Source organism: Nesoenas mayeri (genome assembly GCF_963082525.1).
Source record: "Nesoenas mayeri genome assembly, chromosome: 4".
NCBI classification, from domain to species: domain Eukaryota; kingdom Metazoa; phylum Chordata; class Aves; order Columbiformes; family Columbidae; genus Nesoenas; species Nesoenas mayeri.
Genome location: NC_137540.1, coordinates 54,047,613 through 54,071,964, shown reverse-complemented (window position 1 = coordinate 54,071,964; position 24,352 = coordinate 54,047,613). Strand labels below are relative to the sequence as shown.

Below are 24,352 nucleotides of genomic sequence, written 5' to 3'. Positions count from 1 at the left end.
AAAATACTGCTGTTTTTGATCACGTTTGTAGATTAACAGAGACAAGAAATACTGTTGCCACAGTAAATAGCTGCCATGAATTAAATTCTTGTTCAAATATAATTAAAAATGTTTTGTAAGGAGTTCTTGGGACTGCTCATGTTGTTTTAATAGGTCTTTTCTTGGGAAACTCTCAGAAGGCCGAGGGTGAGCTAGTGTCACGGTATTTAAACATAGGCAATTATAGGCCTGTCAGCTTCTCATCAGCCTCGCACAAAATAATGCAACAGCTGAAAGCAGGTTCAATTAATGAGGAGTTAAGACATGGTGGTACAGCAAATGCCAGTCTGTGTTTTCATAGACTATATTTTGCAAAATGAAATGTATAGATGAATGCAATTATTGGATTTTGTTACTAAAACTACAGATATATAATAACAGTAGTAGTAGTAGAAACTGAGTATAACAGGATTATAACGGGGTTGTATGTAACTTGGTTCCATCTGATATTGTAAGAAATGAAAATAATACAATATCAATGTGGTAAACATTAAGTAGTGCTGTCTGGCTGACAGGCCTTGAAATGCAATCATTAATTGTGAATCATCATCTGTTTTTTAGTGGGATGCTGTAAAGATTGTTGCTCATCTCTGCTATCTGCCAGGTTTATCAGGATCTGTCAAGTGCTGTTAACTTCTTCAGATGATAGTGATTTCTGGGGTGTTATTTAATGAAAAAGTCTGGTTGGTAACAACCCATGATCACTTGAAAAACTGTACCCAAGGAAACAACTCCATGTTAATAGCCGAATTCAAAATCATCTACCTATGAACGCAAAATATGACCTTTTCTTTCTTTTTTTTTTTTTTTCAGAGGCAAAGGTGTCTTAGCATGCGCTGACTTCAACACCTTAGCTGAGTTCTTTCTGTGATAATAGGGTTGAAATAGGCCAGTGTGATCCACATGCGCCTGCCCATGAAACAGACAGAGGCTAGAAAAAATGTGCATTTTTGAGTTTAGTTACTGATTAGATAGTTTAGCAAGGGTCATAAAGCAACTTTTAAGTCAAGATGGACTTTTTTGCAAGCAATGTGCTATTATGTTTGTTAGACCTGAAATTGTAAGTCTCGATGTAGGAGTAATGTGCTAGTTATGGCTCTTCTGATGTTAGGCTATGAAGTATTTGTGTTACTGACAGTTTGTTTTTAATAGGGTTCTAGCACCTACATAACTATTTCTTTTACTTTCAGAACTCTTCTGTTCCTTAATCAAAGGCACCATCCAGAATTGTCATTCCATGGAACTGAAATATTGGTGAATTAGTTCCTTAAACAACTGTAAAATGGAGCCGATAACATTCAAAGTTAAAAAGTGTCAAACACCTAGTGATTTCTCAGCAAGTTTCAGTCTCCAGCTCATTGGTTCTCTGCCAGTGCATTCCCTAACCACCATGTCCATGCTGCCTTGGATTGTGGCAGAGATCCGGATGCTCAGTACAAAGTCTTCCAAAGAAGAACCTAGCACCAGCCAAATCCGACTGTATATTTCACCAGCGAGTTTGCGATGTGAACCAGACACAGGGAAAATCCAGCAGTGGGATCCTTTAATTTGTTCGAGTTTGTTTGAATACAAGCCACAGCAAGTCCACAAACTGATTCACAACAGCCACGACCCAAGTTACTTTGCTTGTCTGATAAAGGATGGAGCAGCAAAACACCAAAGTATCTGCTATGTATTTAAAGCTGATGATCAGACAAAAGTAAGTAAAAAGAAAAAAAAATAAGCAACCCTCAGTATCATACTGCAGAATTTGCTATCTACTATCATGTGTTTTATAGAGTATTATGTCAGTGTGGGAGAGTTGATGCTACTTCTTTTAAGATGGAATTGCCTTTGTGATGTTTGAATCTTTTCAGTACAGTGTAAGATCTTTTAGTTGCATTTACAATTGGAGACTGTATCTTACTAAAACTTAGTGACAAGTGTCACTTTACTTGATGTTAATGGTTCAGTTGAATTTGAACTGCTCAGTTTGTGAAGTGCAAGGCGTATAACTCTCCTTCAGGATCAAAGCCTGAATTTAATTGGCTTAAAAAACACTTCAGTTTGGGATATGGGCAGAAATCTTGGCCCTCAAGTTAGTGAGAGTTTTTCTGTTGATGTCACTAGGGCTAGGATTTCACCCTTGAGTCACTGTGAACTTTATCTAATCCTGTGGTCAGACCTCTCAGATTTCTATTTTCCTGAGTTGAGGCCTGTATGACTGGGAAATAGAGAGAACTCCTTTCTCAGAAGGAGGAGAGGGTAGGCTGGAGCCTCCATATGTTGCATACCTCCAGCCACAGGACACGGTGGAAACCTCTTCCCAGCTCTGTAATGCACAGAGGCTGGCTCGTGGTGTTGGAGAATGGGAGACAGGCCACAGCACAGTGCTGCGACTCCGTGACATGCAGGCTCGCTGCTGCATGGCATGAGGTGGGAATTGGGCTGCATGCATGCACCAGGGCTGAAGTTTGGCTCAATCTGCATTTCCCCGGAGCGAGTTGTGTCCTTGCTGAAAAGGTAGAAGCATTAAAAATAGTCAATCTCATCTTTTGTTTGCGAGTAATGCAAGACAATAATGCTCATGAATGAGTAAGGTGAGTAGGATTTGGCTCAAAGCTATTGTGATCTACTGGGGGCAAAGCAGTGACATACCCTTCACTACATGAGTGTACACTCTAGATATAATGTTGGAAAACAGAGTCGTGCTACATGCTGCGTGCTTGACTCATAGGAGATGTCCTGCTGAAGCACCTTGGAGGTATTATATGAATGTACACCGCACATGAGATTTATGTCAACCTGCCCAATAGCAAAACATTGTACAGTTCCAAATCCATGGTCTCAAGCTTAGAGCTCAAAACATATGGAAACAGCTTTAGTTAAATCCCCTCCCGATAAAAAGGCAGTTCTGATGAATTAGAAGGAGAATACATTGTAAATCATAATGTGTTCAAGTGAGAAATCCTGTAAAGTTAAAATGTAAAAATTTGTATATGTAAGGGGCAGGAATAGGGAATATATGTTTTGAGACTTGGCATTGAATAGAAGCTGGTAAATGTATTTTGCTGTCTGCTTATACACTTACTTTTGTGGCTTGTGATTTACAGGATTATGGCTAGTATGCAACACTGATCACTTCTGGTACATTTTCTTCTGCAACAAAAGATTGAAGTACTTTTTCCTCATGTTTGATAAAATTCTTAGACATGTTTGAAATGAAAGAAAACAAAGTAGGTCTCTAGTCAAATTTGAAGTTGTGTCTACATGTTTTTGGAGACAACACCCAGAATTTTTGCGTTTGCTACTTGTTTTAGCTGCTTAGCCGCAGATTGATGCAGCTAGCTGTCCTTTCAAAAACTACCTCAAAAGGAAATTGGATTCTTGTCTCTTCACTTGCTTTGATTGCAATGGTTGTTTCTCTTGACTTTTTTGCAAGCTAGGCTCTCAATTAGGAAGTAGACATGAAATCAGCATTTGTGGACCTTTGTTTTAACAAAAGGGTAATGGAAATACCAAGAGTTCTTCTGAAGTGAAGAGCTACCCGTTCTACTGAAATTCAGTGTGATTGCTAATTAATTTACCTTTTAATTAAGTCCTTTATGCTTTATAGGGTGTTGTTACTCTGCCCTGGATGTTGTCATACAGTGCCTTGTAGCTAATTGGTATTTGTGTATTTATCAAGAGGAGTGAACCATTACCTGCTTTACAGATACCCAGCTTGAAAGCATAGGAGTGTACTGTACTGTACAAATTGAGGGAGCTGTTTGTTAAAAGCCAGTGAGTTGCAATTAAGAATTACTATGTTGCCATAGCTTATGTTCAGCTTCAGAAGAAACGAATTTTAGAATCATAGAGTCATTTAGGTTGGAAAAGACCTTTAAGATCACTGAGTTTATGTGTTTGTAACACCTCTTTACGCAGCAATCTTGGACATCCAAACTTTTGTAATAATTGCACTTTATCTATTTTTATTTGAAAATAAAACCAAACAAACCCAAACCCAAACAAACAAACCAATTGTTACTAATTACAATAATATTGTAAACTTCAAGAGCCACAGTTCGTTATATCTGCATAGATAAATCTGTACTAGGGCTATATTCGACAGTTCTCAGATTAGGTCAGGTCTGACTGAGGATTTGAAGTAGAAAGTACTTTGTGGCTTTGCAGTAAGTTCTGAGTATATCCTCACCTTAGGATAAGTAGAATAAAAGAGGGCAGAAGGATGTCTGTGAGAGAAGTAGACTAGGAAGATTAGTATGTTAGGACTAAAGCAGATGAGTAGAAGATTAAACAATGAAGATCTTTGAAGAGGAGGACAAGAAATCTGGACTTCATGCAGACAGAGAAATAGTACTGGAGGTGTTAGGAAGTGCAGAAACCCAGGAATGGTTAGGCTTGTAGCATCAGCATTGCAGATAGACTGTACTCTATTAACTGTAGTTGTGCTCCTCCGTATACGCGAACTGAGTGAGAACATATACTTGATTAGTGTGGGATTACCTTTGTATGTAATACAAAAGCATTTTGTTAATGAGAGATGATTTTTTTTTCTGGGTAATGCTTAACTAAAATCTAGAATTGATGGGGGTGTGGGAATGCATGCCATGTTTTTCCTGGATACAAATACAGCACTGGTTTGTTGTTCCTCCATTACCAACATATCCACTTCAGAGAATGAATTAGTAGACAAGCAAATAATACTGAATAATGTCAGGATTCATTGCAAGGAACTCTTTGTTCTGTTTTTCTTTAGAGCTGAAAGAAAAGGCAGTGCCCTGTTGTGGTCTTTGTCTTCACTCTGTAGGATCTTTTATAATTATTTCCATTGCATCATCGTGGCAGTACATGGCTCATTTTCCCTGCTGGTCTAGCAGTAAGTAGGGAAGGATGAAAGAAGCTTTCCTAGCAACTGCTCCTTGGCACATTACTTGAAAACAAGCACATGTATATAGAGATCATTTCACTCCACTTAGTACAAAAAGGATGGGTTTACACTGCCTAGGGAGGGCTTCTCTTATGGGTTAGAGTTCCCTTTGTAAGCAGATCTGTGATCTGGAGCCTGCCTTCCTTTTTGATGTTTAACCTCAGTAAGTTTCCTCTAGTTATAGATACTGGAGTTTCTCATCCCTTCACCCTCATTCTGTAGAGGTTCTGATGAGGCTTCATGACTGGATCATTTCTGCCAGAAGATGGGGCTGAAGCATTAATGCCTCTTCTTTGCAGGTGCTCAGGATTGGATTCTATTATATTGCCCATAGGGAGTTCATGAAGACAAATGATAAGTAATGGATGGGGATTATGCACACTGTGTACCACACTGTTGTTGTTGTTGTTGGAAGCTGAGGAAAAATTCACTCTCCAGAAAATCTATGCTTGCAGGGTAGTATCTTTGTCATAAGAATGCAGCCTTGTTGAGCAGCTTGGCCAAAGTGCTTGGGTATTGTGGGAGTGCAATGGCTTAAATGAATATATACGTGCTACCAGCCTACCTGTCTTCCCAGTGGCATCTGGTCTGACATCTGATTACATTCTACAGCAATGTGATTTTATTGACATCATTGTTGCTGTTGAAAACTATAGATATGGAAAATTATTGGCATTTTTATCCCGCACTTGAAAGATGGTGTTTGGACCTGTAGGTGAGGTCTGCTGCTTCCTTCATGAGCTCATTCTCCACAAACACAGCACCACTCTCCTGTAGGACACCTTGCTTTTGTCCATAATGAGAAGCTAATGGCATGCTGTCACAGGCTGTCCCTCTCCAGCAGATACAAAGTAGCCAAAACATTACAAAGGAAGAGTAATTTCTGTTCTTATTTTCAGTTTGGAAAAGTAATTCCACATGCCGTTATGTTGATCTTTCTTTTATGTGTCAAATGATTAGTTTTACTTAGGTATGTTTAATCTTATTTGATGGATGTTTTGGCTGGCTAATGGAATACTGGTCACTAGTTGATCTGATAATGCCCTGGGCTAGTTTAGATTTAAGGCAGGTTAAGGTTGTACTGTCCTTTATTATGCTTTTATATTTATTGTAAATAAAAGATAACAATTCTAAACTTAATGTTTTCAAAGAAGTCTGAGTCAAAGAGGCTATTCAGTATCTCAGCCTTTTCCACCTCCTGTGCTCCATTCAGCAGCAGGCCCATGTTTTCCTTAGTCTTCCTTTTGTCATCTGTATAGGTATAGAAGCTCTTGTTGCCTTTGACATCCCTTGCCAGATATCTTGTAAGGATAAATATTTCTGTGATGTTATTGATGATGGATGCAGAACAGCAGCATGAAGAAATGTAAAAAGTTCAGTTCATATTTTGAAAAGGTTAAGTTTAGTTCTTTTTTTTTTTCCCAAGAGTCTGGACAGAGGTTGTCATAACAGCCTGTAATATATACTTGCGTTTACCAGAGCCATTAAAGCTATAGTGGCAAAACACTGGATAGAACTGTTCTTTTCTATTTTATAGAGAAATATTGCTTGTGGTTTAAGCAAGATCACAGCTGCACAAGACATGCACAGGTCTGCTTGCTGCTTCTAAATCTTCATTCTGTAGCGTCATACATCAGGGACAGCTTTTGGCCCAGGAACTGGGTTTCTGGTGGTTGCAGGTGTGTGGCCATGCGGGTTGCAGTGCCTGGGTGGTTGTAGTGGACCGGGGCACCTGCTCCAGACCTGAGCCTGCTCATTGTCTTCGCTTGTGCCAGTTCTCCCACACAGCAGACACAGATAAGCCACATCTCCTTATGCTGATTCACTTTTAAAAACGTAGCATTTGCCCTGTTGTTGAGCTGTTTGGTTACAACAGTGATCTCTCCTTTTGTCAGAGCTCTTTATTTCTTCGGTTGACCAATTGCATTAGTGTTACTATGTTTTTAAATAACCTTCACCTACTTTCCTGAGTTACAATAGCTTATGCACTTAAGTAGATCATGCTGTATTACCTGGAATGCAGTACGCTCTGTTACATGCTGTTTGTGATCTGATTATGTGCTGGAGAAGCTGGTTTCAGATAATCAACACTTAGCTCTCTGTGAGGCTGCACAGAGCTGATGTTGTGAGTGAACTTCACATTATTCATCTATAAAAGGAATGGCAGAGGCCCAGTGAACTCTGAAGCAGTTGTTGTGAGGCTTAGCTTCGTGACTGAGGATTCTTGCACAACTTGTTTTCACATTAGACTCTAAGATATGGCCTCGCTAAGTATCTCATTTTTAATTGCGCCGTTTCCTTTTCTTAAAAGAATTCAGGCAAGATAATTTTAAAGGTGATCTTTTTCTACTATATTTCACTGCTTGATGAGTCTAAGGAGATTAAAACATGGTTCTTTTGCAAAAGGCATAAAACACTCAAAATGAAGTAACTGGACTTAATTCAGTGCAACTGGGGGCCTTTTTTGGCTGTTATCTGCCACCTATTCATATGCACCTTTGTTTGTTTGTTTGTTTTTATGGAATCTATGTAGTTTCAAACTGCTAGCACTGCTTTTTGGTTTAGGAAGTCTCTCCTGCCTCCCTAATGCTAACTGGAGAAATTAATGTAAAAACCAGGAGGAAAAAAGCCAACAGAACAAATGAAAAATCAAATACATATTTGTGCACATACTTACTCCAGTATATAAAGTAGGTCAAAGTTTAGCTGTGTAAATCTTCCTAGAGTGTCTTGTGTAATGCAGACAGACAGCTGTGTCTTGGACACTCTCGCCATTAATCAGGCTTTATGCTCGTCCTGAGCCCAGTGCATAACTGTGACTACACCAGCTCTGTCTTGGGATCTGTTCAAAGGATTCATGTGTGTGAACTCTTCTTTCAGGGCACTTTAGTGCCCAAGGACCCTGTCCCTAGCAGCATTATCCCAAGTCTTTATGGGGCTCTTGTCAGACCCTAGAGTGACTTTATAACACCCTGGCTCAGCTCAGTGCTCCTCTGTTCACCCTCATTTTATAAGAAATACTGCATGATTTTCCTTAACCTCGTGTGTAATTGCCACATGGAGGAACTCATTTGTGCAATTTCAATGCCGTGTCCCGAGTCAGAGATAATGTATTACCAAGGAAGATGAAATTAATCACATGGTTTGTAAAAAGAGATGCCTGTTCCCATTTTCACATTGGCAGCAACATAAAAAATTAGATTTTATTGTGATTTCTTCAATCTCCTAAGTCATACAGAAATTTCTGCTACAGGATGACTAAAAAGAACTCTTACAGTGACTTCAACAGTATAGTTTTCTGTATCAGATGACATTGTTAGCATACTTTTTCAAGTTCAATAATATTGAAAGTAGCCATGTGTTACTTGTGCTGTCATGTGTGCTTTACTTTAGAGCCAGAGTTCGTGCCAAGTTTATTTATTGTTCCCTTGCTTTTTCTGTTGGGGATTGTAGCGAAAATGCACAACAGTGGAAATGAGGCTAAAACGTAATTAGCAGATTTGTGATAGCTTCTCCTCTGACTACTACCAATTCCTTTTGTCTTACAAGGTCTGATGCTTGTGGCCTGTGCAGTCCAGTACAGGTAGCTGGAGCCATAATATCCAAGCGTCCTCCAGAGTTACAGTAGAGTTTCCTTCAGAAACTTGCTTTTCACATAGAGAAGAGCTTCCTTACGTATCTGCAGAGAGAAGCTCGCTCTTAACATCTTAACCTAGTCTGAGTCCAGCTTTTGGTGGCCTTGCAGACCCTTGGTTGCTGACTTGCACTTTCCCACCTTTTCCTCTAATCTCGTATTATACCATGGTATCACTCAGTGAGGCAGTTCAGAGCAATTTAAATATTCCAAAGGGAAAAGTGATACAGTTTCAATTCACTTAGCATCCTAACCTGATCAGACAACAGTTTTCTGAGCACCCTTGTGAGAATCAGGGAGAAGCAAGGCCACGCTTTCCAGCTGGTTCCCCAGTTTGGTCAGTCTTAAACTGCCGTGGGATTTTAGTTCAAGTGTAATATCTGATGATATACTGAGGTTTAGTAGCTGTCCTGTGTTAAAAGAGGCAGTTCTGTTATTCTCTTCTCTTCTGATCCATCCCCTGGTGTACACTCTCAGTGTTTTCCCTTGTGCTGGTGTTGGTGTTTCTCCAGTTCCATGTTGAGCTGCTTTAGGGGAAAAGGTAAAAAAACTGAACTGCATTCTGCTCCAAACCAGCTCAGTGCACCTTGCTAGATCAGCTTAGGTGTTCTGACAAAATCCAAGTTGACACAAATTTGGAAACTAAAGTGAGAATGTGAAGTAATTTGACAGTTTTTTTCCTGGTGCTTTGACAAGCAGATGATAGAAGCACCAGAGATGCTGCAAAGGGATTGGGCTGTGCAGCAGGAAACCTGATGTTGTTTCTTCGTATGTGACACAGATCCTGAAAGTATGGCTATGGGGATGGAGGTGCACAGGGAGACTTGCAGGCTTATTTGGCCTCTATGGAGGTAACACGGGGCCACCTAGACACTCACTGTCACAGACCAAAGTCTGTGTCTGTCCCACTGGCATTGTGTGGGAAGAAATCACTGTATGTGCCCGGTGAGTCCAAGATGGAGTAGCCCTGCTCTGAGAAGACAAAACCAGCATGGGAACAATCTGCGAGCTGATAAATATCTTCTTGTAGTCTTGTGCCTGTGGCTGTTATGTGGATGGGAATGGAAGGCTTTTAGTACATTTCCATGATTTACATCTAATGGTCTTAAAATTACTAGCGAACCTCCCTTGGAGAGGTTGAATGTGTTGTGAAATACGGTCGTGTGGCAATTTTTTTATTTTTGTGGTTTCGACATCATTCTGGCACTAATTTTCGGGTACTCATCTCGTGCCTTATGATGCAGCACATTATTTCATTTTCTCAGCTGAAATAATTTCTTTCTTCTTTGCTGAGCAATATCCTCACAGAGAAAAAAGTTAACTCTCTGTGACCAACTGCCTAAACTTTGCAAAACTTTGGTGATGCTGCAGTCTTCAAATTTGAGTGAAAAGCTTGAAGATAATTTAGTGTGGAAGATAAATATGAAAATGTAAGAATTTTTTGAATCCACAGAGTTCTCAAGGTACAGTGTAGGTCTTTAGTTGAGAGGCTATGTCATACACTGCCTCAGCACTAAACATGTTATTTCCCCAGCTTCAAAAGGGGTAGCAATAACAAAATAAGTAACAGTAAAGTTATTCAGCTCACCTTGCTGTAGCAGCAAAGTCTGCCTTCTGCACAGGTGTTGGATGCAATACACACAAAGTGAATGGGTCTCCTCATTGCCTTGCAACCCAGTCAGACATACAGCTTCAAACCAACTCACAGCAGAAAATTATGTGCAAATTAAAAAAAAAGAGTTCCACCTCTGGAAAAGTCTAGAGTGAGAAAGAGAATGAGTCTAGACACCCAGGTTCCGTATACAGAATTGAGAGTTCAGAAAATACTGTTTGGTATATAGCAACGTTGAATATTAAGCTGAATGTATGATACTACAAAGAGGAAAAATTAATGATAAAAGAACTCCAGTGAATTTGCTGCAGTTACCCACTGCTGTGGCCGACTGAAGTTAATTTAAGACTAGAGGATGTGTGGATGAACTCTGCCTTACTGAGCTCCAAACAAAAGTCACAAAGTCTAATTTAGATTCAGTAGAGGGTTTTATTTTGCATTTAATTAATAAATGATCTTAAGGAATATAAAATATGCACAGTTGTGATGTTTTAAAATTAGTTTTGTGGGTACATGGAACAGTGCAACAGTGCAACTTAGAGCTAGAAAGTATATGTTAGAGGCAAAAACCCCTGCTTTGGCAAACAACAGTTCTGAAAAAAAACAGTCTTACCTAATATAGTGTTAGATTTTGTGGCACACACCACAATAACATATTGAGGACAGTGTAATGTAGTTAGTGAAAGCGAACATTCAAAGTGTGTACAATCTGTTTTTAAACATGTGGGAAGATAGCTTTTGTCAAATATATGAATAAACAAAGGCCATATTTGTCGTGTAGGTTGGTACAATCTCTCCAGACAGACTCAAGGGTTGTTCTGGCATGAGTCAGATTGCACGACTGGTTCTGTATCAGTGATCTTTCCGCAAGACTAGTAAAAACCAAAGCTTTCTGTTTTCTCTGCTTATGAGTTTCTCTTAAAAGCTTGGGCTTTAGCTCACTTGGAGCTGCTACTTAAACATATACATTCATGTTTAGGCAATCGTATTTTTTTTGTTTGTTTGTTTGTTTTTTTTTCAGGTTCTAAAATGTCCCTAATGGACAAATTCAAGCCATCCACTTAAAATATGAAGATGCCAATTAATAAATTATGGTACTGAGTAAATCACCTTCCTGAAATACCTCCTTATTTTTCCAAGCAATCAGCTTTTCATTTAGAGTTTTGCCTGCATGGGGCTGACATTTGTGCTATGCCCTCAAGGTCATCAGATCTGGGCTCTTTGGCTGTAGTGGAGCAGAAAACTAAAGCAGGGGAGGCATATATAACTGCTGTATTTACTTTAGCAGCACAATCTCCCATCCTGTTTTATGTCAAAGTGAATAATGGGAACAAATCACCATCATAAAATCAGTGCTTTCCCTTGCCCAGTGTAGACACAGTTGTTCTATATTTCTGTTTTTTTACCCTCTCTGTGGACATCAAGTTATGGGAAGGGCTGTGGGAAATATTTTCTTAAAGAATGATTTGTATGACTGGACAAATACAGGCTTAAATGGATATGTATGTATGCCCTAAAGGTTGATCATTGAGGATTTGATACAAGGATTGAGTGGATAATGCCAGTTTATACTTGGTTTGTCCTTTGTATGAAACTACTGGTTGACGTGGATTTCTCTTTTCTTTCCCACCCTCCCCCCGCTTTTCCCAGAGTGACGGTGACTGAGATCTATTGCTGGTCATAAAACCAGCTGCACTGCTGGTCATTCCTCATGCATTAAGTTTGATCCCTCTATGTAACTGATTAAATGCTTTTCATCTCCAAGCTTCTTGTTTCAGCCTCTAAAAGAACCCCACTAAACTAATTTCACACATGCAGAATGTGCTTAAAAATTGTATTCTTAGTAATCATGGTATACTTGTCTTCTTGAGTTGCTTCATTGCTTGTATCCAGGGCTTCTGATCATAACATAACGAACTTTCACAGGAAGAGAGAATAAAAGATGAAATTTGTAACTCACTTAATCTGAGATTTCTCGAGGCCACATTCAGCACAAAGGTGAAAAACAGAGCTTGCAGCTAATATCTGGTGTTGTGTTTTATATCTAAATGTGTGGCTAATTGAAATGGAAGTGTTTCTTTCAGAGTCTAAAATAAAATTGTACATAAATCTTACTTCTGGGTCTTGCTGAAAACCTGTATGCACTTTACGTTTAGGCTAGTTCAATTGAAGACAGCAGAAATACTTGCAATAATGATGCTGAACACGTTTGAACTTGCTTGGTTAGCACCTAGAGTACCTGATATATTTTTCTGTTTGGTTTTATCTTTGGATTTTTTCAAGTGGCAGTTATGTTGTTCATATAGGGAAAAAATGGTTTCCAGTTTCGGTAGGCAATTCATTTAGAAATTTTTAATGAAGCAATCACTTAAAAACAGATGAAAAGAAAAATGGTAACTGTAATTCATTAGAGTAATCAGGATGATTAATGTATTTGATTCAACACCACTATTATGAAAATTGCGTTTCTTTCTTTGATTAAAAATGCATCTGAAAGTATGGCATATGTCTAGGAAGCAATAATTACTAAAGAAGAGCTTCATTCATCACTTTTGATTCTCTGCTGACTACTAAACCCCTGTTCTAATGTGTGTCTGCAAGTACAAATAGTGTTGGTCCCTGCAGAGATCTCTGACTGAGCTCAGAGGCATTGATAGAAGGTGTGTTAAGACCTTAGGGCTGCTTTAGTTTGACCTGTAGTCCAGCAGGGATGAGGCACTTTCATTTTCCTGGTTTAAGTGCATATTTCAAAATGGCGCAAAAGTGGGTAATGATTTATTGGGAAGAGGCACTCTGATTCCAAGAGCAGGACTGGGATTTAGGAGAGGAAGCAGCTGCTTCTGCAGAGCTCTGCACAGTATTTCTGCTTCCACAGAGCCCTGTACAGTATTTCTGCCAGTGACATTTTCATCCACAGTCAGGCCCTTAGAAAGTTTCTCTAATTGCAGGAAGTGAACTTCATTGTTCTTAAAGGGATTAGTCGCCAGAGGACTTGACTCCTTTTTTCCCCCACTCCGTGCAGAACAGTGTGTAGATTCACCGTGGTTTAAGACGAGGTGTTTAAGTGCCACTTAGTGGCTGTCCGAAGCAAATGTACGATACTGCGGTAGGATACTGTGAGAGTTCTCACCTCTCCTGCTGTTCCCAGCCAGCAGGGGAATTCCTCACCTTATCATGTTGAAGGCTTAATCTAGGCCTGGTTGAAATCAATCAGAAGACCCTGGGTGGGCTTTTGATAAGACTTACAGTACCACCATTCCCAATTTACCGGTTTGTTTGGTTTTTTTACTCTGCATGTAGGTTGCATACTGCACAAGTTTTTCTTTAAAATGAAGTCTTTCTCCCCATACCTCCCCCCCAACTCTGTTTCAGTTTTCATATTTTAATATACTGTCCATATGCCACAAAGGATTGAAAGAGTCAGAAAAGTAGTTCTCAGGAATCTTAAAGAAACAAAACATGGATTTCTGATTTATAGGTAGATTTCTTATCAAAGTTACACCATGCAAACTGTCAAAGTTATAGAATATGAACTGTCAAGGTATTGGGATAGATCCTTTCAAGCACCTTGAGACTGCGCACTTGCAATAAGCCATATAAAAACTAGTTATGTGATAAATTTTCCTTATCCGAATGACACTCACTGACTTGACTTTTGCACACACACACACAGGGGAACATCAGTCTGTTCTGTTACACAGGTCTTGGTAGCAGTTTGAGACAGCTCAACTGCACCTGGATTAGTGCTGAGTTAGTCTCAACTGAAGTTCAGTCCTGACTGGATTGTGAGTGAAATCAAAGCATGTGTATGGGGACGGTATTATGGACCTACAATAAGAGAATGTAATACTTTTTTAAAAATTATTTTTTCTTCTTCTTTTTTTTTTTTTTTTTAGTTCTTGCTGTTTGGCTGTATATTACAGCTTTTTGCATATTAGAAACAAGCTGGAAAAATGAATTAAAGCTGGCCTACATTCTACTCATAAATTATGATTGAAACCAAGAGGAGGCTTCAGGATTTATTACATCCTGGGGTAAAAGACCCTGCTCAGCAAATTTCTGAGGTTTACGTATTGATTTGGGTCTTTGTGCCTGTGAACACATTCAAATCTGTGAGCTCAGACTCGCAAGTTGCAACGGTATCTGAATTTACCAGATTGTCTGAGAGAAGAGTTCAGCTGCCCAGCCCATCCATCCAGCTGTCTGCAGGATTCTCCTGGAATGCCAGAATTCCCTGTTGGTGCGGGAATACCCAGGAGGGAGGAAATGGCAGAATCGGTGCTTGATTATTTTATTGTAACTTTATTTATTTATCTATTTATTTCAGGAGTGTACCACAAGTCGAGTAATATTTTGGGCTTTATTCCTGAAACTATGCACACATTTCCCAAACTTTACATACTCCAAGTCTGACATGAAATGACACAGCTATCTAGCATTCTCAGTGACAAGACATGGTTAAAGAAACCTGTAGTGAGGGAATGCGTGCGTGGATCCATGGTTGTGGGAGAGCTGACTCGGCGCGAAGGTTTCCATTGTTCTGGCAGCAGAGCGGAAGCGCTGTCAGCACATGTGGCCCAAACATGCAGTGATGTCTTACAGTAACATATCCTGAGCCGTTTGAAGTGACACAGCTTTATCAAAACCACAAAAGAAACGTAAGGACAAATCCTATTGCTATATTTTAAAAGTCTCTGTATGGTGTATTATATTTCACAAATGTTTCCAGTGTGTTTTCAGGGGTCAAATGGAATTGGCTGAAATAACTAAATGTGGAATGCTGTTTGTAATTAAACCAGGGGCTACAGACTTGTGAACAGAAAGCTAACTGAACTGTGGGGAAAACGTTTTTTTAAGATCAGTAGAGATGGTGTTTGAATCTTGCTTTCACAGACATTTTATTGCCATTTTCTGGCTTTTGCTGTTACTGAAAGACGGTATGACTTAGCCAAAAATATGTAGAATCACAAGAGCAAAGAATCCACAAGACTGCTAAAGATACACTTGATGGGTTAATAAGCCCTGAGAAGAAGTTAGGAAGGGGAGAGATAAGAAACACTAAGTTAAAAGGGTGTGCAAGGGAACATTGCTGATAAAATTTTCCACTTATAACACAGCTGAGAAGGAACATAATCAACATCACAACATAGCAAAATAAAAATTGAAGGTAATTTAATAGAAAGCCAGATGTGCATGCACCAGGCAAAATTACCATACATGTAAATCATTATTTTGGTGTGTTCTCAGCAGTATTCTCAGTCCCACACTACACAGGAAATACCTTGGGAAGGGCTGTGCTGCAGCCTGGATCAAATCAAAGGCTGGTGATGAGCAGCGGTGCTGAGCAAGGGCCGGGCGAGCTGCTGCATGCGCTCCTTCATCACTCCTTCATCAGCTGTGAGGGGCTGCTGGACTTCCCATCAGGCTGCTCTAGTTCTCCCACCGGGGCTTTGTCCAAGAGCACCAGAGCGAGGAGGGTTATGATATGAAGGCAACATTACAGAAGTTAAAATTTCTTCAGCTTGATTGCGGAAAAGAACAAGACAATATGGTATTTGTTTCCTCTTTTTGTTATCTACATTTAAGATGCATAAGGATATAGCAGCAACTTGGTCTGTGATTTCAGTGGGGGCGGGACTGGATCCTTCTCAGATGAATAGCTTTTACACCCACATGCTCATCATGTATAATTGCAATACAGCTTCATTACCTGTGGGTAATTTCTGAACCCTACACCTGCTGAGAGGTAAACCTGAACTGATAGTTTTTATTGTTAAGCTCTTTTCAGCAAAACTGAGAATATTATGAGTTGGGAGTGGAATGGTTAACACTTTAAGTTTTTTTTTTTTATTTGAACGGTTGTGGTTTTTTTCAGTTTAGTGAAATGAATGTTGCTTTAGAGTATCTGAACTACAGTAAAAGTCCAGTAGAATCTGTGTACTGTCTGTGGGGATTGAGGCTGAATTTAGTTATCAGGAATCAATGTACTTTTGGCATGTATCAGTGCTGTTAGAAATTAATTTATTAAGTAAGTCGTAGAGAACTGAGAAGACTGGCTACTTTTCATGGCACTTCATACTGTGGAACTCAATGTAGTTTCCTAGTTTCCTCCCATTGCACACAAAATAATATTCTTAGGGCGGTGGGACTATTTTTGTTTTTATAGTTAATTACGTGAACAAAGAGCTAGGCTACAACTCCATAAAATTATGCATACAAGATTGCTTATTTTGTATTATTTACTACTGGGGCATACTAATAGGATGAAGGGAACATGGACATCTTAACTAATGTAAAGTCCCATGTAATGGTAATAGACATTCATAGTATATGTATCTCCCATATCACATGGGGAATTGATGAATTTTATAGTTATGTTCTGATTTTAACCAGTCAAGTGAGAGTTGTCATTTTCTGTTCACAGTCTGGTTTTCCTCAACACTTTCTAGACTTATATATAACTTATCCATTATTGGAAGTAGAAGTGCTTAGTATTTAAATTTTTTAGCCAGTGTGACACAGTGCTTCTCCACCAAGGAAATGAGACATATTTTCAAATGAAGGATCTTTTTTCCCATCTGAGTAACTTAGATCAACCATATAAGTTTCAAGATCAAGGAACATTTTAAGTATAAACTTTAATTAATTGCATTTCAGAAAATGCTCCTTAAACTTTGAGAGTTTTGTTTGTTTTTTTCTGCTGAGACCTTTCAGTGCTAACTGCAAGGAAGCAGCGGGAGGCTGGAGGAAAAGGGTGTAAAGTCCTTCCACGGCCATGCATCTGGTGCCAGTGGACATTAATCCCTATTTGTCACATCCTTCACTTTGCATTGTCGGGGGGATTTTTAAAATAAGCAGTCTTACATCATTAATATTTTATGGTTTACCCAGTAGTCTCAGAGTGTGTGTGCAGGTGTGTGTCATCCCTGTGGTGGCTGCTGCTCCCTCCCCCAAAGCCACCTGGAGAGCTCAGCTAGATGTCCCTTAGCTTGGTGACACTGAGAAGAACAAGAAATATTGTCCTGCAGGGAGAAAAATAGGATGTTTCTAACTGTCTCAATAACAGTCAAGACCTAGTTGATGATCTCAAGGGCTTGACCTGTGTCTTTGTCAGTGCACACTGAGAGCATCCCCATTTGTTTTGAGCTCTGTGATCTGCTTCTGCAGTTTGCTCTGCTTGTGCTCCACTCTGCCTGCTCCAATTCCACAGCTGCCAGAAAACCCATCATTGCAAAACAGAATAAATGCGTGGAACCTCTGATGTGCCTGTATGATGATTCCCCACTATGTGCTGAGTTTCCCCTGTTCATTTGCCACATTGTCCTTGTAGGTTTTTTGCATCCATCCATTCAGATCAAAGTGACTTCTTCACAAGTCTGCCTGGACTTACCTGCAAATTCAGGCTGTGGTCTTTTGCTCATTTACAGAGATCTGATCAGTTGATCACAACTGGATCGATCTGCAGTGCTCATTAGATCTTGGTTAAACGCAGACATATGACCATGCTAGAGGGGAATTAGTCAGAACCCATGGCAGAGTTCCTGACAGCTTTAAGCTTTTTTTCACCCTCTGTGGGAAGACAAAAAAATACTCAATCCAGCATAAAGTTTGCCAATCCAAAGTTTACTCATAAATGTTTTCGAAAGTGTTTGAAGTGGCAGGATGTTTTTACTCCAGACAAGCATTTTGCATCAGGTGGCCTTAATGTTTATGAATGAGCACTGAGACCCTAAAGCTAGATTGTGTTTATTGTTCACTGATGACATATAGCCTTGGTTACCTCTACAAGTGTCCTCTTAACAGCTTTACATCCTGTAGGCAGCTTCAGCTGTTGAAGGTAAAGCTACTTTTTTTCTGGTTTTAAATTCTCTGTAGCGATCATCCTTATGCAAAGAGAGATCCCTTACAGGATGATGGTATTTGCTTTCCATGAGTAGTGTTTTCTCCACTCCCTTATTTGGTCAAGGACTTCACCAAGACCTTTCTACTCTGAACTTTCTGAATCAAAGGCTGAGATGGTCCATTCCACTCAAGATATCTGACTGCTCAGCCCAGCATCTGCTTCTGCCCAGAACTGCCTTACGATGGGGAGGGGGGGGGAAACAAAAACAAACAAAAAAACCCAATCTGTACACATTTTCCAAGAAAAAAAAGAAAATCTGAATACTTCTTTGTCCAAAACAGGCCCACAGGGAAGAATCTTTAGATAATGGTAGCAGCTAGGAAAGCTACTTCAGCCTCATGATGCCTTTTGTCATAATTTATCGTCATTGTCATTTTACTCTCATGACCTCATTCTAGTTGATCTAACCTTGCCTGCAGGACAGCATTTAGCCAAGTAGGACTTCGATCTACTGTCAGCTGAGCAACACGGCCTGTGGGCTCTTGTGCCTCTCTCCTATATGGTGTAGGATCAAGTTTCCCTTCACAGATCCCTCATTCCCTCAGTCCCTCACTGAGATCCAGGATCCCAAATGAGCCTCAGCACATGATAACCCTCTTATGGATGGATACTGCTGGTAGGGAAGAGGACAGATCACGCATCACCAACACTGCTTTTTATTTCTGAGTGGGAAATGCTAATACCACTTGAATCAAAGCATTTTAGCAGTTACAAATTTTGTGGCCAAAAAGACAATTGTATAAAAACTAAAACCTACAGGAGAGCTTGGAAGGGCTCCACTGTGGAGTCAGTGCCCAGCACTCTGGTGAGGAATTGTTCTTTTCTGTGTGCCACACAGGGAGCGAATTGCATGTTATCACTGGGCACCAGCCCGATGTCTTGTGTTTTTCATATCTGCTACTGGTTAGCTGATAGCCAAATACTTCGGTTTATGCTTTTAATTCACTAACAGCACGAAAAAGATTACCCAAAACATTATCATTTCCATTTCCATTGGGTATCTGGAAACCATCAAGAAAATCATCCCGTTTTCTTTGATGCAAGCTGAATTTCATCTTCAGCATGGATGTGCAGCCCGGGGCAGTGGGCTCCTCTGCGCTTTGCATTGAGGGGACAGTGGTCAGCCAGCAGGTCTTGCTGTTGTCTCTTATCAGGGGGCTGATGCAGATCTTGTTTGGTAAGGTGTTTTGGTTTTGTGATTAATTTTTTATTTTGTATTGAGAAAAAAGGAGATTGTTTATAATTTAGCCAAAAGAAGCAACAAAGCTCATTCTTTTCGTCACTACAGTATCTTTTCAGAAGCCAGCTAGTCAGGCTTGATGAAGTCTCTGGATAGGACGAAATCCAGAGGTTTACATTATTCTTTTCCTTCAGTGGATCCAGATGAACCATTTATCTCATCATGCATCATACAGAGGTGCCATAAATATGTGGGATTTTCAAAATAGACACCTTTGTTTTGGTATCTTTTAATACAGCTGTAGCTAAGAATTGAAACATTGTTATATTCTGAATCCACATGACAAACAATACTCTCACAGTAGTTACTTTCTATCTTTTGACTCTAATAAAGGAGAAGCCATCTAGCCTACTGCTTGGGATGGGAAGGGATGAGACAAGACTCAAGGAAATCCTAATGAACAGTGAAAACTAAGTAGTAAAGGATAAAAATTGTGTGTGTTTTTATACAAAGGCCAAATAATAGATACTGATAATTACTGGCAGGCATATTCTTTTGTGTTTTTTCATCTGAATTTACAAAGACCTTCTTGTGTACAGGAAAGAAAGATGGAAATGAAACTTGTAACAGGGAATGTGGGCAGAGGGGATAATTTGTGAGAATAGCTGCCAAAACATGTTTAAATACAATTCAGAGGAAAAAGCTTCGAGAGGGAATTAGTTCTGCTGTAAAACCACCACTAGAGTTAACACAAAAGCAACAGGACAAGCCCGTTCTTGGGTAATTCACTTGCAGCTATACCCTGCTGCAACTTCTTGTGAGGCTTCATTTACCAGTGACATATTGTGAAGACTCTCAAAACTATTTAAAGCCATTAAGTATAAAGAAAGTTGAAATCGGAGAATGAGTCAGAAAATGATCCTCTTTTGAGTTAAAAGTTCAACTGTAGTTTCCTTTCTTTTTAATATTTCCTTACATCTCACATCCCTCTCTATCTACAAGTGGTTCCCTTTAATAGAGAGCTGCTTTGGAGGACAAATGATAGGGGTATTTGTGTATGTGTTAATTTACGAAGGGCATGTGTAAAACTGAAAAATCATCCTTCTGACGATGTAAGCTTTAAGTTGTGGCTTTGAACTATTTTAATTTCTACTATTTTATAAACAGCCACAACTATCTTGCTAATATTTTCCATGATAACATGGAGCTGTTCATAGGAATGAGGGGTTTGCTTTGTTTTTTAAAAGATCATACACTTAGATAAGGTTGTGTCAAGTGCTACTTACTGTTTATGCAATACAGATGTCATTCCTTGGCCTTGAATTTTTCCATTTACTCAAAATGGATATATAGTGTTTTTGGAGAGACAGTTATTTGCACAAGCCAAACTTAAAATAGAAAAATACAGAGGTTCGGTTTTTAGAAAGTTGAACATCCTGAAAAATGAGTGCAGTTATTGTTCTTACTACATTGCTAAATCTGTCTTTTTTTGGAAGGTGAACAACACAGTGACCTTTTAGTTTACACTGAAGAATTTCATGCGTTACTAAACATTTTTGTATCTGAACACTTAAGCCTCGCTGCCAGCTGTTTCCCAAATGCCAGTGTGTGCCCACTCCTTCCTTCAAGGCTGGCAGATATCATCTCTACTTAAGAGATGAACTAAAGCAGAGCGAGCGGTGAAGTGGCATGCCTGAAAGTCCTGTTAACAGCAGAGGTTGGAATTCATTCGCTGTTACTTTATCTCTTAATTCAGTGTCTTTACCACAAGACCAGTCTTTCTCCCAGTCCTAAAGAACCATGTAGAAGGTTTCAGAGGGTGTTTAAAATCCTACAAACATCACTAGAACAATTGCATGCAACAGGTTTAGAAGCTAAATAGTGTGAAGTAACATAGTGGGGATGGCTCTTTGAGCCAGTTGCAGTCAGGGCGAGAAGCCAGATCTCCTGACTGACATCAGCATTTAATGTGGACTCAGAGGAGATACATGTATTGTTAGTTTAAAACTTTGGAAGGGTGCCAGTCAGGAAGGGAGAGCTGGAAAAAATCCCAAGCAAGCAGGATCTTCTCAAAGAAAGGGAAGAAATAATTATGTAGAAATACTATTGTTCACAGTCAGTGTTAGAGAAATGCAACTCTAATGCTACCACTGAATAGTGCAACTATAAGCAGCCTATAGAATCATAGAATGGTTTGGGCTGGAAGGGACCTTAGAGATCATCTGGTTTCAACCCCCCTGCTATGGACAGGGACACCTTCCACTAGACCAGGTTGCTCAAAGCCCCATCCAGCCTGGCCTTGAACACTTCAAGGGATGGGGGGCATCCACAGCTTCTCTGGGAGCCTGTTCCAGTGCCTCACCACATAATGAGAAACATTCAGCCTTGCTTTTGCTCTCAGTTGCTCTATGAAATAAACGCAGATCCAATTCCATACTTCAAGTGGTAATACTTCTAGTGTTCTTGTAACTTGCCTAGTTTAAAGCCCTGAGAACAGATGTTGTTTATTCATGTATGTGCTCTATACATCATGAACAGTAGCAGTAGTGAAAATTTCTTCCCTCTATCATGTCAATAAATCTTTAGAGACCACCACCAGACTGAGTGTAGGTCATATTAACTCGTTATTTGGCTTATTGCATCCATGCAATCAAACTGCCCATGGCCACTATTGTAATGATAGAGTGAGCCCTTCGCCACCCTTGTGAATGACCTCTACTTTAACCTATAGAACTTTTAGAAAATGGATCTCTAGTCTCATTTTATGAAAATATGCAATATATTTGTTGTGGTTTTAGTTCCAGGAACTGTAGTGTAGGTTCTAAGTTGATTAAAAAACAGGTCCAGACAGGCTTTGGGTCACCATAAGTAAGTTGTAAGTGGTAAGTTGTAAGTTGTGGTAAGTAAGTAAGTCGTATACTGATTTGTAAGTAAGTTGTAGCATGGAGGGTGTTGGTCTCTTCTCCCAAGTAGCAAGTGATAGGACAAGAGGAAATGGCCTCAAGTTGTGCCAGGGGAGGTTTAGATTGAATATTAGGAAAAAATTCTTCACAGAACGGGTTGTCAGGCATTGGAACGGGCTGCCCAGGGAAGTGGTGGAGTCACCATCCCTGGAGGTGTTTAAAAAGCATTTAAACGAGGTTCTTAGGGACATGGTTTAGTGCTAGAGTTGGGTTATGGTTAGACTCAATGATCCTGAGGGTCTCTTCCAACTGAAATGATTCTATGATTCTGCTTTTTCTAGGTAGGTGTTACTGTTCTGCATCAGCATTCTGCTTTGCTGGTTTGTGATTCTCTGTTCTTCAGGAGGAAGTCAATGGAAGTGTCATGCTTGAGTACCACAGATGCTGCAGGTAGAACCCGAGAAGAACTTCTTTTGTGTTGCCACTTCAGCCCACTGTGGCCCATTATCACACACACAGCTCATGCTACAACACTCGCCAGCACAGCATTAGGAGGTGATACAGCTCTGTCGGCAGCTGCCTTGTCCGCTTTGTGTGAACCAAACCCAGGACTGAAGGATCGTGCAGTCTGGGAAAGGGGCCAAAACAGCCCCTTTTCTGCTTCCATGAGCTGTGAGATTGGCTCTGATTCTTCCCAGCCCATGTACGTGGGTGTCACTTTTGTGCTCCAGTGGACATTTAAGAACTTAGACCAATGGGAAGATGTCTGCTTTAAACCCGTAAATCATTCCTTCAGCCCTGAGTGTGCAAATGTGAGCACATGCAGGACACCATCCCACTGGGGTGACAGTCTAGGTAAGAGTGTCTTTGGGCAAAGAGCTGAATTTGTCACTTCAACATCCAACTTTGAGCAGAACAGCCCCCTATGCTTTCCTGTTATGATTTTGCAAATTGAATTCTTTACTTTGTTTCTGTGAAGTGATGGAAAATAAAGGACTTTTGGGGGTTGGGCCCAATGTGTCTCCTGTGAAAACCCAGCCTTTTTTGGCTAGTTCTGTGCCCCCCCTGAGGAAAATTTTCAGGCAACCCTACAGCAGCTGAGTAGAGGTGTGTGTTCACTGGCAGTCCAGCTGGAGTGACAACAGGAATGAACACCTTTCCTGTCTGGGTGGCAGGTAACATAGCTTGGCCTGACAGAAACATGCATACTATTGATTTGTGCCATGCTGTTTTTTAAATGATCTTATTTGAGAGCTTATTTGAGAGCTTATTTCTGGATGTAGAGCTGCTAGTGTTTGATGTCAAATGCCATTAGCTAACATGAATGGTGAGCCTGACTGGAAATGCAACATTTCACAGTGGCTTCAAAGAGATGATTTTTTGCTTGATCTTTTAATGTAAAGCGTGAGTTCGATGCCAGCATGTTCCAGAAAGTTACATGGACCGCGTGGGATTTTTTTTTTTTTTTTTAATACTTGAGAATCCTGTCTTCTGCGTTGAATTACGTAAAAGGGCAACGCGATGAGGTAGCAGGCGGTCGTCTGCGTTTTCGGGCGGGTTGTTGGAGGGCGAGCCCGCTCCCTTCTCGCCTTCCCGCCTTCCCGGGATGAGCGGCCGCAGCTCGGCCCGCGGAGGCGGAGCGCGGCGGGGGCGGGACACGGCCCCGGCCCGGCCCGGCCCTGCATTTCTCTTGCCGCACGGCAGCAGCAGCCGGCGCCGCCGCCGGGAGCCTCCCCAGCGCGGCGAGCTCACGGTGCCGCCGGCCAGCGCCCGGAGGCGGTCGCGGGGAAACTTTGTGCGGCCGGGCGAGCTGGCTCCGCTCCCGGCAGGCGGCGGGGAGAGGCGGAGACGAGCGGTCGGAGCCGGGGATCGCCGCCGGCCGCCGCGCCGGAGCTCGTAGGATGTCACCATTGTTCAGCTGGGTGGCTAAGGTAGGCGGCACCGCGCCCGCCGTCCTCCGCTCTCGGGAAATAAAGTCCAGCCTAAGAGTTTGCGGATGTTCGCGTTTCATTTCAAGGCAAGTCAACCACCCCTGGGAAGGGAGCAGAGCCCTGCTGTATTGTTCAGCCAGGGAAAGAGAGGAGGACTCAAAGTGAAAAGTAAAGGCAGATTGAAATAACTCACGGCTTGGGTTGCAGGGTTCAAAATGAAGCTGCCTTTCTGGACGGC

The 24,352-nt window shown here is 40.7% G+C and overlaps 1 protein-coding gene across 2 annotated transcripts in view; it reads left to right on the top strand.

Moving 5' to 3' along the window:
- Positions 1-1,321: 1,321 nt before the first annotated feature.
- The window catches only part of TBC1D1 (TBC1 domain family member 1), a gene marked incomplete at both ends in the record, with an annotated part of 97,677 nt that continues 74,646 nt past the window's right edge, over positions 1,322-24,352 (top strand). For both annotated transcript variants that reach the window (XM_080343213.1, XM_080343212.1), the window contains one exon: positions 1,322-1,738. In XM_080343213.1, the coding sequence (XP_080199339.1) occupies positions 1,322-1,738 (417 nt within the window). The remainder of the gene's footprint in view (positions 1,739-24,352) is intronic.